General features: G+C 36.7%; 1 protein-coding gene across 3 annotated transcripts in view; it reads left to right on the top strand.

The window, feature by feature from the left end:
* Positions 1 to 16,196, top strand: part of plcd4b (phospholipase C, delta 4b) — a 33,154-nt gene extending 16,958 nt beyond the window's left edge. For all 3 annotated transcript variants that reach the window (XM_041807644.1, XM_041807645.1, XM_041807643.1), the window contains 10 exons: positions 1,072 to 1,273; positions 1,376 to 1,520; positions 3,771 to 3,923; positions 6,535 to 6,696; positions 10,095 to 10,251; positions 10,354 to 10,470; positions 11,666 to 11,844; positions 12,378 to 12,510; positions 15,120 to 15,269; positions 15,399 to 16,196. In XM_041807644.1, the coding sequence (XP_041663578.1) occupies positions 1,072 to 1,273; positions 1,376 to 1,520; positions 3,771 to 3,923; positions 6,535 to 6,696; positions 10,095 to 10,251; positions 10,354 to 10,470; positions 11,666 to 11,844; positions 12,378 to 12,510; positions 15,120 to 15,269; positions 15,399 to 15,490 (1,490 nt within the window). In that variant the 3' untranslated portion in view covers positions 15,491 to 16,196. The remainder of the gene's footprint in view (positions 1 to 1,071; positions 1,274 to 1,375; positions 1,521 to 3,770; positions 3,924 to 6,534; positions 6,697 to 10,094; positions 10,252 to 10,353; positions 10,471 to 11,665; positions 11,845 to 12,377; positions 12,511 to 15,119; positions 15,270 to 15,398) is intronic.
* Positions 16,197 to 16,284: the final 88 nt, after the last annotated feature.

Genomic DNA, 16,284 nt, shown 5'->3' with positions numbered 1-16,284 from the left:
ACTTTAATTCCTTGTATCCTGACATCTGTGTACATTATTGCCTAGCTATGAAGTCTGACATTACTTTACTGATCATTTAGCTGAGTGTGCCCATCCACATTGCTAACATCACTAATAAAAAGGTAATGTGTTTTATAAAAAGACGTTTTCATTTTGAAAAAGGATATATTGTGCTACAGCATAAAAAATACTTTCTGTTGCTTTGATAAGAGTGGTTATTATCAGGTTAAAAAATATTATCACAGATTAACTTTACGATGGACCGTGCTTTAGCTAATGCCCTATTAGCTGGACCCAACAGAGCTCTCCCCTTTATCCCCCCTTATGAGCAGCCTTGGATCCATCAATGGTGAAATTTTTATTTACAGTTAAAATCATTTTCAATGCCAAGCAGTGTTATGCATGCAAATATTTTTCTTGTTGTTTTAAGTGCTTAAACATTAAACAAAGAGGGGAAATAGAAAAGCAAAATTCAGTCAAACAACAGTGCATCTACTCTTAGCATCCTAAAAGAGGTCAAATAAGGACATATTGAAAAAATGTGCAACAGTATTTGTTGAAAAATCATAATTGAGGAGCTGCACAGCTGCACGGAAAAGTTAAAAATGCTGAATAACTTGTAACATGAGGTTACATGTCTCATTGACCACTAATAGAATAAGTTTGATGATGGAAAGTTGTGTTTAGAGCTTATTTTTAATGTCAAATTAATTTATAAACATGGACTCCAGGCTAGATAGCATCTTTAACTGCCCTAATGAGACATTAGTGCATGATTATACTGAGAAGGACTGTGAACTTGCAAAGGTCATTTTCTAAACTTGATATAATTACTAACATACTCACAGAATGAAGTCAAAGACAAGCACTTAGCATTTATCATTTATCATAAATAAGATCATAATAATAATTCTTAATCTAAAGCATCCCTGCAACGACTCCTACTAACCCATGTGACTCCAGCAACCTTCTGATGTTGGAATACTCTATCAACAGCCTACTTTAAAGCCATGGACTTGGAGATTTTTTGAAGCTCATGCTAAAACCATCTGTACCATTCCTTCTGTGCAGCCAAGAAGCAACGTGCCATGTCCTTCGATGGCTTCCAGATGTACTTGTGCTCACAGGAGGGCTCCATATTTAAACCTGAGCTTCGAGACCTTCATCAGGACATGAGCCACCCGCTCAGCCACTACTTCATCTCCTCCTCACACAACACCTACCTCCTGGAGGACCAGCTCAGAGGACACAGCAGCCTGGAGGCGTACATCCGGTGAAGACTGCTGCACACAACTCATGCAAAAAGGTTCATCCTCACTGTGTGCTTAAGCTGAAACAAGACGATGGTAGTAACTTGAACTTCTTTGTATTAAAGGGCTCTGAAGAGAGGCTGCCGGTGTGTAGAGATTGACTGCTGGGACGGCAGTGATGGAGAACCAATCGTGTATCACGGTCACACTTTAACGTCAAAGATCCTTTTTAGAGATGTCATTTCAACGCTGAAAGAATACGCCTTCAAGGTGAGCAGGACTAGTGCTTACAGATATTAAAGCAGGGGTGTCAAACTCAATCACAGCAGGGCCCGGATTCTGAATTTGGGTCTAACCTGAAGGTCTAACACGGTCCAATTACTAACCATAAAATGTCCACCTTATTTTCCCCAGTAATAAATTATGGGAAAAAAAAAATTTGTACTGATGATAAATGATTGTAAGATAAAAAAAAGTCAAAATGATAAGTTAGATGGCTCAAAATTTGAGATGAAAAAATCAGACATATTTTTAAAGATTTATTTTTTGGCATTTTTGTGCCTTAATTAGATAGAAGAGGACAGTGGGTGGACTGGAAAACAGGGATGAGAGTGGGGAGAGACATGCGGCAAAGGGCCACAGGCGCACCTTAAACCACTCAACCATCTATGTGCCCGAAAAAGTCACACTGATTAGTTCAAAAGGTAAAAACATCACATTTAAAGTCAAAATAATGTATTTAAAAGGCAAATATATGAGATAGAACATTGATATCACAATTTTTGATGGTCAAAATATTAAATAAAAGTCAAATCATGAGTTTGAAAAGTCAAAATATGGCATAAAATTCAGAACTGTGAGTTTTAAAAGTAAAAAATAAGTGAAAATTTTAAACCATGAGTTTTAAAGGTAAGAAAAAATGAGCTAATATTCTAAACCATGAGTTTTAAAGGCAAAAGAAAATGAGATAGAATTCTGAATTATGAGTTTTAAAGGTTAAAATAAGAGATAAAAGTCAAAGTTAGGAGTCGAAAATGTTAAAATGTGAAGAAAAATCCAAATTATGTGTTTAAAAGGTCAAAATATGAGATGAAATTTGAAATCATGAGTTTTAAAAGTCAAAATATGAAATAAAATTCAAAATTATGAATTTGAAAATTTAAAGAAAAAGCTTAATTACTAATTATGATTTTTAAAAGCCAAAGTATGAGTTAAAATAAAATAGAGATTTAATTTAAAATCACGTCTTTCAAGTTCATAATATATGAGGTAATATTTGAAAACACAAGTTTTAAAATTAAGAAATATGACATAAAATTCAAATCATGAGTTTAAATGTCAAAATATGGCTCAAAATTTAGAAGTGTGGATCTGAAAAAGTCTAAATTATGAGATGAAAAGGTCAACATATGAGATAAAATTTGAAATCATGGGTCTAAAAGGTCAAACTTTTACTTATAATTTTAAATGGTTATTCTTAATAATAATATTGGATAAAAAGTAAAAAACCTTAACTGTGAGGTGCAGAATTGAAATAATAACTTTAAATAACTTTTTTTGTATAGCGCTTGTATAGAAAATATGAAATAAAAACTAATTTCTTTTCCACATTCCTGACTTTTAATCAAATTATTTCTACTCTTTACTTTTTCTAATTCTTATATTTTATATCAACAAGGCTAAGTTGATATTTTTATACTGGAGGAAATCTGCAGATCTCATACTGGTGGGCCAGTTATAATAGAAATATAACCTGGTCTGGTGGGCCACTTATAACTGCACCATGGGCCTGATTTGGCCCTTGGGCCTGGAGTTTGACACCCCTGTAGTAAAGAGTCAGTTTTCTCAGAATAAACAGAAATATGTTGTTTATTACTCCTACATATAAGTAGTGGTACCCAGCCCTGAGCTTTCAAGGATTTCACAAATATTTGGCATTGAATGAGAAGAAATAGTCCCTTAAAAGCTGCTGACTAAACCATGCTTTTACCAAACCATGATGTTGAGCTTGATTTTTCTTAGCACCACAGTTTGAATTGCATTCATCATGCAGCCTCTGGATAGAGATTAAAGCTGAATCCCTCATAAACCAAGTAAAATTAAATTGTCTGCATGGATCTGAAATACGTTTTTAATACAAACCAAATGAGCCTTTGCGGGCATTTATGAATTCCTCTTAGAGGACAGTGTGTGCCCAGAAAAGTGTGAAGCAGATGGAGCAGTTGGTAAACTTCCCTGCCCCTGGAATGAAATGTACCCGGGCTGACTCAACTTCATGGAAAACAACCAGGAACTTCTCGTGTGTTTCCTCGTCTCAGTTCTAAGCCACTCAGACTTTCCTACTCTGCTTTTGGAAGATCTGATGAAGATTCTGTTTATAAGGATTGTGGAAACTTATGGGAACTTTATACACAGTCCAGATAGAATCATAGTCAAATGTTTACCACAGTTTTTCTGTAGACTTTTACACCCATACATTTATTCTAAGAGCATTGTGTGTCCTCTGTCTTTGGTTCAAAGGTGTCAGACTTCCCTGTCATCCTGTCCCTGGAGAATCACTGCAGTGTGGAGCAGCAGACTGTCATGGCCCAGCATCTCAGCCAGATTTTAGGGGACACACTTCTGACCACGCTGCTGGATGGGCAGGTCCCGCAACAACTCCCCTCTCCACAGGTTAGAATCAGATTATTTACTCATCATATGTGCACTTCATGGCTCATGACACACTTGGCAACTGAACTTGACCCATTTTCAATTTTTTTAAATATTGTTTTTTTTTTTTATTAAAATATTTCAAGACAACCAATAACAAAACATTAATCATTATCCAAACCCAAAAATCCCCACAATGGAAATGCACATAAACAGGAGACGAGAGCAACACAGAGCAATGCAAATGCATTTAAGAGGAGTCCAAATGTTGCCTAAAGGTCCAAAGTTTCTCCATATTTGTGTTGGCACTTAAAACTGAGTAACTGAAACCAGCTTATGCAGCCAGTTCCTCTACTATACTAGCCCACCAGATCATACCATATTGTGTATTTATTGTAACTGGCCTGCCGTATAAGGTCTGCAGATTTCCCCCAGTATGAGAATGTAAACTTAACCTTGATGATTTAAAATATCCTTGTTGAGTCATAAAAATATGAAAAACTAAACAGTAGAAATCATTTGATGAAATTAGCTGGGAAAGAAAAATGTGTTTTCATTTCATATTTTCAATTCTGCATCTCTGTTATGACTTAAACTCAGGATTTTGACTTTATCTCATAGTTTGACATTTGAAACTCATGATTTTAACGTTTATTTCATATTTTGACCATTAAAAAAAATTGTGATTTGGAATTTTATTTCAGTTTTTCTGACCTGTGTCTCACAATTTAACTTAAACTGAGGGATGCTGTTTCACACAAAGTGCTGAAGTTGCATATGACTAGTGAGGTATATCGTAGTTTTAGCTGAAATGCCCAAATGATGCAAAATTGTTGTCCAAATAAAAACCCCTGTACACCTCAGCCCTTTTGCACACCATAAGTAAGATGTATTGTCCAGCAATACTGTGGCAAAGGCATGGTTATCAGTGAGTATATAGAAATACCAGTAAGGTGTTGCACCAGCTGAAATAGTTTCAACGTAGGCTTAAGTTTTAACTTAAATCTTACACCTACCCCTTACTAGGTGCAAAGTCCTGGAATATGTCTGTCATAGCGATAGCTCTGAGAGACGGGATTTTTACCAACATTATGGTGTCAGCACCGCGTTCTCAATGATCAATAACACTGTTGTTTTCCATGAGGGAAGATAATTTCTGCTGTCCACTGTTAAATTTTCTCGTGCTATTTGCATTTCTACCACTCGATGTCAGTGTTGTTATCTTATACTGGCTCTAGGTTGAGGCTGTAGGCTTTAATACTCACATATGCAAAATGCCTTGTCATATTTTTCATCCACATTGGATGCTGATTAAGGATTAACTGCAGTTAGCATATGTTATTTTTAGCCGTTAGAATCTGTAGCAAACACTGGGTTAAAAAATGCTTTTCAGTGATTGGTTAAAGTAAGAGCAAATGTCATATCTGTGACAATATTTTGGTTGCTTTGGACGTAAATCTCTACTACGTCTACGTCTCTGTGGTGCAACTGAACAATGGCAAACTTAAGTTAGAACTTAACTAGTTTCAGCGTAGGGTTTAGTGTGGACTTTACACCATAACTTAAGGCAGAATTGTCGCATAGCAGGTGCAACAGACTACTGAACTTTCCTACTCCTGCTTGGAAGTACAGTGGCTTGCAAAAGTATTCGTACCCCTGAAAACAAGAACATTTAAACCCTGACGTTTCTGACAGTGATGTGTGATTTCTCTGTGATGTGGTGTTTCATCTGAGCAGGTAGAAGACTTTTAGGAAACCTTTCTGTGATGGTTGATTAAACAAAGCATGAGAACAGAGCATGTGTGTTTGTATCATCTCAGTTCTAGATTTGTGCTTTTTTTATACAGTACCGTAAAATTTGTCAATTTTTATTTTCTCATGACAAATGTTTGAAAATTTTCTTTTACATTTCAAAGTACTGTAAATCTAGTTTAAGTACATTTTAGCACGCCATACCCAAATGTTCCAATTTTAATCTGAACTGTTACATACAAAGAATCTACTCCAGGTCTTTCATGCGAGAGGTGCATCGAAAATGTTAGCGGCCTGGGACCCAAATTGGCATTAAGTCACCTATATCTGTGGGACAAACACATTTATGATGGAACCCTTTGGACCAAACTAGGTCTAGTCTGGAAAAAATTAAGCCATCATTAAAAATTGAGGAACATTTAAAAGTTTGAGTCTGTCTTAGCCTCGTTAGCATCGTCCACTTAGCCTAAAAGCAGTAGTATAACTTCCACACTCTTTCTTTTCCCATTAGAGCACTCAGGACAATCAATGCTAACTTCAACTAATGGTAGATAAATGCTAGGAGGTATTCCATTGAAGATCTTGCATATTAAATAGTGGTAGATTGCTGCATTTAGAGACGGCAGAAAGCAAGAAGAGGGCGTATTCTTAATGATTCGTCCAAGGACTTAGGACAACAACATCGACTCTCAGAGCCGTCTGATTGTCATTTAACTCTGTCCTGTCATTTAACATCCATTAAGCTCTTTCATAAAACACAATAGACCTATCTATATCTCTGTATTAAAAATACTTCCTAATTTCTATGTTGAACTAATGCAAACATGTCAGATCATAATCACATAGTAGTCAAAGTAGTCTCTCTTTGTGTTTCTTACAGGAGCTAAAGGGGAAAATCTTACTGAAAGCCAAGAAGATTGGTGGTCTAGAAAGTTCTCTGGATGAAACCCTGACAGATGAAGTCAGTGATGAGGAGGAGACGGCCAACAGCGACGCAGAGACTCTCTCTTCAGAGGATCCACCTGTCAACCACAGTGCAAAGGTGAGTAATGTTCCCTGAATGTCTCCTTTTGAATCTGAAAGCGATCCTGGTAAACACTTTACAATAAGTAACATAAAACTCTGCGTAGTTACTCTGTAACAAATAAGTACTTAACAATGAGGGAAAGAATTGTTAACTAAGAAGGAGGTTATGATTAGATATAAATTCACTCTGCAGTATGAGGGGAAACCAGATGACTAACTTATGAACAGGTAATTATTAACGAGCAGTTAGGTCCTTGTTGGTTTCCTGCCCCCTGACCATACAGTTAAGTATGACCATAGGGCAGCTGCCTGGCTCTGTGCCAGAGGAAAGAGACAGAAGTTGGGGGTTACATTTACTGTTTTCTGGTACAAATCTCTCTGTTTTAATACTCTAAATGAGCTGTAAGCCACCGTGGCTAATAGATTTGGCAAATTTACCTCGCAATTAATAAAAACACAGCGTGTAGCTGGCTGTTAACTTTCAAAGAAGGCAGTAACATTGCCAACAGACTGTATTGAGATGAACTGCTCTGTGATTTTATACCCTTGTATTGTTAGGGGGGTGGGAGAATTTCTACAGTGTTCCTTGACGCCCTCTGTTGCTCTCTCTAGAAGCTGCTCTTACAACCCTCCTCCACCCCAGCTTCTACTTTATTCTGCTCCTGACTTGATCAGGGTCATTCTGTTGTCACTGGTGCCTATTTTTGTATGTGACCCTCAGTGGAAAAAGTTTGGACAACCCTGATTTAGACACAAATTTTGGAGTTCACTTTACAGGGACTATAAGCAATCATTAAGTACCTAATGATTTTAATGAGGAGTTACTCTCCATCTATATGTTAACTAACGATGAACTAGCAGATAATTCCTTATCCATTTCTTATCAAATAAGCAGTTAGTTTCTTTCATTGACATTTTTGTGTAACTTGTAAAGTGTTACTGTGTTTCTTTTGACCATTTTTTTGAGGTAAGTAAAGTTCTTCTTGCTGTGGAGGTGAAGAAAGACACTGGACAGCGACATTAAAAGTCAAATGAGATAACAAAAGCAGAGCTTGATAGTAGAAAGAGACAGGAAACTGGGCTGGGATTTAAGAGGCAGTGAGGCGAGACTGGAGAAAAAGAAAAAAGATAGTGGAGAGAAACAGGAAACAGGGACTCTTTAAAGAAAGAAGATTTGAGTCAAAAAAAAAAGAAAGATGACATCAACCAGAAGCTTCTCTGTAGCTGTGGGAAAAACACAACCCTTTTTAAATGTAGTTACAGTCTCATATCTGAGGGGACAACTGGACCGAGCTTTACTAGAGAGGGACTGCCAGGCATATTTTTCCTTTATTACTGAAGTGCTCAGTGCAGCTGCAGCACGTCTCTGCGGGGCAGTGAGAGATTAACGAGAGCATTTGTGGCTAAAACAACTTAATTAGAGAGAATGAGACAGAGGGGAGGAATTCTAATCATCTTACCCAGAATTCTTGGCTGCTTTCAAGCTTTAATTAAGCTTTAATAAAGAAGTATTGTGCTCTGACAGCTTTCTTTATGAAGTGGTGACACTGGTAATTACATGTCATTGGCTGAATATTTTAATGCAATTATTAACAGAACAAAGGTTGAAAAAAGAAATGTGTATCTACATCATTGTTCACTCATTTCCTTTTTACAGTGGACTGGTGTTGTCATGGCAGTTATTAGTTAATAAAAGTTATAAATGTAGTTCCTTTTGCATGGAACTACAATAAAACCATGTGGAAAAAGTTGAAAGAAACATTAAAAAGTTGACCTTTACTGAGCTTTATTTGACCATTATTTTAGGAAAATGTAATGTGGCTGATACAAGTCTTTTCAATTTTCAGTTTTTTGCAATAAAATCTCAGGAAAATATCCTTTGACCATAATAAAAAGATTTTAATCTCATTATGTTCTGCTGATACCTATGTATCAGTGCTGCCTTTATATTTTTTAGTTTCCACAAAAACAATTGATTAAATACAACTACCCCAATTCCAAAAATGTTGGGGCACAGCTATAAACACATATTATTATTATTTTTTTTTACAATAGAACACAAACATTATATCAGATGTTGAAACTGAGACTTTTTACCATTTCATGAAAAATATCAGCTCATTTTGATCTCAATAAAGCAGGGATAGGGCCATGTTTACATTAGCATCCCCACTTTGTTTAACAAAGTCTGTCAGTCTGCCCCACTCTTGTAGAATTCTAGCTGCTCAACAGGCCTGAGTCTTCTCTGCCAGATTTTTCATTTAATTATGCTCCAACTGTTTTCTATTAGTGAAAGGGCTGGACCGCAGCCCTGCCAGTTCAGCACCCAGACTCTTGTACTGTGAAGCCATGCTGTTGTGATGGCTGTGGTATGTGGTAGAGCATTGTTTTGATGGAGTATCCAAGGGCTACCCTGAAAGAGACATTGTCTGGATGGGATTATTTTTGCTCTAAAGCCTCAATCTACTTTTCCACACTGATAGTTCCTTTCCAGATGTGTAAGCTGAACACGCTATAGGTACCAGTGCAACCCCATACTATCAGAGATGCAGGCTTTTTAGCTGTGTTAGGATAACAATGTTGATGGTTCCCTCACCTCTTTAGTCTGCAGGACATGGTGTCTAAAAAGAGATTCAAATTTTGATTTATTTGACTACAGAACAGTTTTTCTGCTTTGCCTCAGTCCATTTTGAATGAAGATGGAGAAGATGGTGGCGTTTCTGGATTGTCTTCACATATGGCAAATGTACTTATGGCTTTATACCCAGTCATGTGACTGACCGGTTGGCAATTAACCCAATTAGTTGCAAAATGCCCCTCGAGCCATGTTCTCATTTGTACCACTTACTTTTCCAGCCTTCTATTGCCCCATCCCTACTTCTTTGATATGTGCTATTGCCATCAAACCCAAAATGAGCTAGTATTGTTAATGACATGGTAAAATGTCTCAATTTCAAAGTCTGATCTGATTTGTATATTCTATTGTGAATAGATTATGTGTTTATGAGCTTTGATAATCATTGCATTTTGTTTTTATTTACATTTACATTACTTTTTTGTAACTTACGTTGTACCAGTTAACATCTTTCTTCTACTTTTATTTAGAAAAATTAAGATTGTAGGAATTTAAAAATTGACTAACAGAGTAGTTAATGTTTTTCCACCATGCATGGCTAATATTATTTTTAAAAAATCATCCAGCCTTTGTAAGTCTCTAACTGTTCAACTTCCAAAATTTTGATTTTCGCTCCAATTTGTGTCTGGGTAGCAACCAAACTGTCTGCCACCCAGACTGTTTTAAATCAAATTAAAGGCTTTACCCTAAACTGTATGACCATTGCTCATGATTATTTTTATTCATTTTCAAAGGTGTAGTTGTACTTTTATTTCTAACTCTGTTTTCCCCTCTTACAGAAGTCCAAGTCCAAACTATCCAGGCTGCTGTCAGATTTGGTGGTTTACTGTAAGAGTGTTCACTTTCACAGCTTCGAACATTCCCGTTTAAATGCTAAATGCTATGAGATGTCTTCATTCTCTGAATCCAAGGCCAAGAAACTCGCTAAAGACGCAGGTACCATGAGCATGAGAGGACACCATGAGTTGTACACAGAGATTTCTCTGTGTTCTTACCAAAAACATACACTGGCATTCTTTTCTTTATACTTCTCTCCAGCCACAGATTTTGTTCAGCACAACGTGAGACAGCTGAGCAGGATCTACCCCAGTGGGCTCAGGACGGACTCCTCCAACTACAACCCTCAGGACATGTGGAACATGGGCTGTCAGATAGGTGAGGGGGTGTGGTTTTTATTCTAAAACACTGGACACAACACAGTGGCATGTGAAGGTGTATGGATGTGAGTGACCGGGATTCGTTAATACTGATAGACACTCTACATAGTCAGTGTATGAATATGGGGTGAATAAGTGTGAATGAAAATCTGTGACTTGTAGAGCAAAAAGTGCTTTAAATAGTCATATGACTAGAAAAGTGCTGTACAAGTCCATGCCAGTTTACCTTACCATTTACCAAATGCAGCTTCCTGATAATGCCGTTTCCCACAAATAAAGTCTGAAACAAAATAGGAAAGGTTGAGAGAAAAAAGGAGGATCAAGATTTGCAACATATCAATTAAAGATGAATTAATCAAACTGTATTGTAAGGCCATTTCTGTATAAGCAAATAAACAACGGTGGCAGCAGGCTAAGCAAGTACACCAGGACATCTCTCTCCTCACCAACATTTTTCAGCTCTTCCTGGGGGACTCCAAGGCGTTCCGAGGCCAGATTAGATATATAATCCCTCCAGCGAGTTCTGGGTCTACCCCGGGGTCTCCTTCCAGTTTGACATGCCTGGAAGACCTCCACAGGGAGGCGACCAGGAGGCATCCTGATCAGATGCCCCAACCACCTTAACTAGCTAGTGAAATATATCCATGCAATGGAGACAGTCCATCTGGAGTGTCAGGTTAGCTGTTTCCTGCTGACAAAGCTTTCTGTTTTAAACTTTTGGGATCTTTCAATTCTCAATCCGAAGACATAAGGGACAGCACACTCCAAAAATCAATCACTCTGCCAAAACACACATTTCAGTCAGGCATTTCAACCCAGATAGTTGCAGTCAGCCATATACTAGGTTTTAACCTAGTCTTATCTTTTTTGTGTTGTTCTATTTGAATGCTAACTCTGTTGAGATAAGATATCGAGGATTATCCCTTGATGTGCCAGTCCTCCTCCTGCAGAGTTGTCAGAGTACAGGGTCAGACATGGACTATCATCCCGCAGCTGGAGGAGTCTGACAGCACAGATGTTTCCTGTCATAAAGGCTCAGAAGGATGCTGTCTGTTTAGGATCAAAGATGCTCTTCCGTTGGACTTACATGAACTCTGAAAGCTCAATAGTTAGATGACTCTGAGTCAGGGAAATCACATGATGCAGCAGATGGTTTAATTGCATTAACTCTCCTCTCTTCCTGTTCCTCAAAGTGGCCCTGAACTTCCAGAAGGCCGGACTGGAAATGGATCTGAATGATGGGCTGTTCCAGCAGAACGGGTGCTGCGGCTTCATCCTCAAACCTGACTTCATGAGAGACGGAGACACTCAGTTCAGTCCAGAGAAGCCAGAGGAGCGGCAAGGCTATAAACCACTGCGCTTATCCATCCAGGTTCAAAATCTCACACAATTTACATATTAGTCAATGATTTTACATTGGCAGACAACAACCTTTAGGGCGTGGAGTGGTGTAAATATGATGCAGAATGTTGTTGAAAATAAAATTGCCATGTCAGAAAACCATGTACTGCTCAGTAATGACAGAAAATAATGTATTATATCTTGAAAATATCAGAATATGATGGAAAAGTTTAAGTTCAAATTCTGGACTGGGACCCCATGGATTCTCTACACTCAATCCTTAAAGCTTGTCAGCAGACAGCAGACAGCGCTCTAAAGTCTCCTAGTAGACGGCTGCATTGACTCTTGGCTGCTTTAAAGGGGACATAACATGAAAAAATGTGTTTTTTTCATACATTTACTCGGATTTTTGGCATATCTACTGACCCACAAAATTCGATGACTTCTTGAATTATATCACAGGAAACAGTGACCTTTTTGTAATATTCTAATAGTTATACTGTATACATCTGTGCTACTGCTATCATGTTAAAGGTTTCCCTGTTTAATGTGTGTGTTTCTCAGGTGATCAGTGCTCAGCAGCTGCCAAAGGTGAATCAGAAAGAGGGCTCGATAGTAGATCCTCTGGTCAGAGTGGAGATCTATGGAGTACCGCAGGACCAGGCCAAAGAGGAGACCACACACATAAACAACAACGGTGAGACTCCGCTGGGTTTCTTCATAGATATTTATTTGATTTATTTACTCAGATGCTTTTGACAATATAAGGGCCAGGTTTGGGGAGAATAAGAAATGTTTCCAGGAAACCTTCAATAAAAGCCAACTGTAATTTAAGACCCAGTCCTTCTCTGCCCTGGTGTTGCTACATGTTTTGGTGAATAAGGACAGGTCTCAGTTAGAGGCCCTCATACATTTAGTGTTGAAATTGTAAATTGAAGATAAAGGGAAAAGAAGCAAAACACGTATAAATTAATTTTAAACTTTTGAGAGGAAGGATGGAGAGCTTTAGAGATGGGAATCAATGCCTCTCATGCAAAATTCTAAATCAGCTGTAAATTAAGAAAGTGTTTCATGTCAGGCAGGACAAAAAAATTCAAAGAGGAAAATGTTTTGAAATTTAGCATTTTGAATGAATTAGAAATGACAAGAATAAATGTGAAAGGCTTGTAAAAATGATGAAATATAATTCTGAGTCAACTAAATTCTAGTCATATCAACTTTTTCTGTGCTTTACGGCTTTTTTCTTGACATTTTGATTTTTTCCTCTCAACATTTTGACATCTTTCTCAGCACTACAGCATTTTTTGTTTTAAAAAATGACACACGTCTTTGTCATTTGGCTTTTTATCAGACAGTTTGGCTTATTTCAGTATTTTGAGTTTATCTTGACTTTTGACATTTTGTCTCAACATTTTGACTTTCCTTTCTCCCATTTTGTCCGTCTTGTCTGAAGATCCTGTCTTCTTTCTTTATATTTTGCCTTTTTGTCTCAAGCTGTAGAATTCTTTCTCTTTATTTCAATTTTTTTCTGTTAAATTTTTGACCTCTTTTTCCACATTTTAAAAAAGAAAGTCAAAATGGCTCCAGGATAAAAAAAAAATAATAATAAAAAATTAAAAAAAATTTGCATTTTGACTTTTTGCCTCAAGATTTTGACTTCTTCCTCTCAATTTCAAGGTTTTTCTGTTAACATTTGACGCAGTTCTCCACAATTTATCTTTTTGTCTCAACATTTTGACTATTTTCTTAATATCTGATTTTTTTTGTCAGCCTAGTGACTTTTTCTCCTAATTCTGATTGTTTGTCTCGGCATTTTAACCTTATTTTCTCAACATTTTGACTCCCTGTTCCACATTTCGACTTTTTTTTGTCTCAAGCTCTCGTCTTCTTTTTCCACATTCCAAAGTTTTTCTGACGACATTTTGACTTTATTTTCCCCATTTTATTCTTTTGTCGTCACATTTTGACTTTTTCCTCAACATTTTGACTTTTTTGTCTCAACATCAATTTTGTGCTCCATTTTAATAACTTTTTCTTGAAGTGTATGATTAAAAAAGCCTTTCTCATCCCCTCATTTTCCCCTGTCAGGCCCCTCATACTCTTCTATATTAAGCTACTACAGACCGTACGTGCATATGCTCAGCTCTGTAGGCCATTACAGCTTTCATTAGTAATCATATTACCTCTTCCTCTCTCCCACACAGTGCAGCATGTTCGCATCAGTGGGCTGCCGTATAAAGCAAAACCCAATAAGGGATTTTTAATTTAATTTGTTTAATTTCATATACAGATGCATGTTCTTCCTGGTCTATATTTATAACTTTATGGTCTTTCCATGCACAAATGATGTTTCTAAATAACTGAAGGTTCATTTCGTAATCATGCCTGTCCCAATAGTTAGATAAGCTCATTCCATGATCTGAAATTTAATGGTTGTTTGAATATAATTTTTCAACTTTTTATTCATTTGGCAATTCAAGATTAAAGTTTAAATGTTGAGAACAAAGTGGAAATTTCCGAAATTGTTAAAGGAAAAGGAAAAAATGTTAAGTAATTCTGAAATATCCTAAAAGAGAATACAAGTGAAGAACTCTTTCAAAACACAGGGCAACACAATTAATTTAGTCTCAGCTTTGATTAGAACATTTACAAATACATTTTAAAATAAATGCAATTATCATAAAAACAAAGTTAAAACTTATCAAAAGTATTTTATTTATCTTTATGTTTTTGATATTTATTTCTTCTTATGCCTGGCCTCTAGGTTGTATTAAAGGGAAGCATGCATGTCGACATACTTATTTTATAGCTTAACATTAATGTCTTTTAAGTGTACATCATATAAAGAAATACACAAGATTTCAACATTATAAGAAAGTAGAAGTAGAAGTAGAGTCACATGAAGGCTGCTATGTTGTGTGAATCACTCTGGGTAGAGATGCCAAATGGTTGTATTTTTCATCCTATGGAGTTTCATCCTTAAAGCCTTTATTGTATTGACTTGAGTATAGTTTAGTGAAGAGGACAGTAAGGGGGAAGTTACTGCAATGTAGAGTGAGGGGAGTACAATCACAAAGATGTGGGAAGAAGAACAATGCAACTGTTTGATATTGCTACCCTCAGAGTGTAGTGGCAGCCAACATGTAAAGCTAAAAAGTGTTGTAATCTGGTGTTCTTCTTTGCACTACATACCTTTAAAAGGTACTAATGTTAACTGAATAAGGGCAGCATATCTTGTGTGCAGAGTTTCCTTTAATGAAGCCTGGTCCTCATGATATTCGATGCTCTACTGCCCTCTACCTGCAGGTTTTAACCCGGTGTGGAATGAGACTTTAAATTTTGTCATCCACACTCCTGAGCTGGCCCTGGTTCGATTTGTGGTGGAGGACTACGATAAGGCATCCAGGAACGACTTCATCGGACAGTTCACTCTACCGTTCACATGCATCCAAGCAGGTGAGGAAACTGTTTAATGAGGGAAAACAAAGCAGTGCTCTGAACCCTGCTTTAGTAAAAAGCTTCATTTGTTAAGACACAGTATATTTACTCAAATCAAAGTTTCTCTAAAATTCTGTCCTTTTTTAGGATATCGTCACATCCATCTGCTCTCTAAAGATGGAACAGCGATTCCTCCTGCCTCTGTCTTTGTCAACATCAGCATCTCAGAGGTCAGGTGAAGATAGACAAAAGATCTAAGGATATGAAACCAGAAGGGGAGAAAACTCCTGTCTGCAATAGCCTGGAAGCATGCAATAAAACTTTATCTGACACATCAGCATGGCTGGAAATTGGCTGTGAAGTGAAATTTCTACAGTTAGAATTGTTCTCCTTTACCAGAGTTCTCCTAATATTACAAAGAAGCTTAAAAAAAGACTGTCATTGACGTCTAAACAAAACTGACAAATTCTTTTTGAATGTTACCTGCCATTATTTATTTCTTTGTCATAGTCAAAGTCTTAATTCATTTTTTATGTAAATATTCTGCACTTTTTTTTACATATCAAACTGCAGAAAAAAGAAGAAACATGAAATGAAGGATTGCTGCATGTCTTTGATACAGAATAATCCTTACTGCATTTAAATGAGCTTTATAATAGACGAGAGACTTTGAGTTTATGGTTAAAAGCTTTAAATGTAGTAACAGAATGGGAAATGTTCGCAAAATATCAGTATTATCAGCCTAAAGTATTCACAGCTTTGCATCATGTTGTTTAACCTACAGTTCAGTGCCTGCTTGAGTTATTTCTATTAACTGATGTACAAATTCCAAACAGTATTGTTGTTTATAATGTAAATATGTGTAAATATTGGCCTGTTGATATGTGCAATGGATTTTTTGAAATGTTCATATCAGTGGAAGTAAAATTCATTAATTGACACAAACATTTGCCTTATTCATTCTTTATTTTTCCTCAGGTTTAATTGCCTGATTTCTTTTTTTTTTTGCAGAAGCATCAAAATTCATAATGGT

The sequence above is a fragment of the Cheilinus undulatus genome, linkage group 15, assembly GCF_018320785.1.
Source record: "Cheilinus undulatus linkage group 15, ASM1832078v1, whole genome shotgun sequence".
Lineage (NCBI taxonomy): Eukaryota > Metazoa > Chordata > Actinopteri > Labriformes > Labridae > Cheilinus > Cheilinus undulatus.
This window is presented reverse-complemented; position numbering and strand designations above follow the sequence as displayed.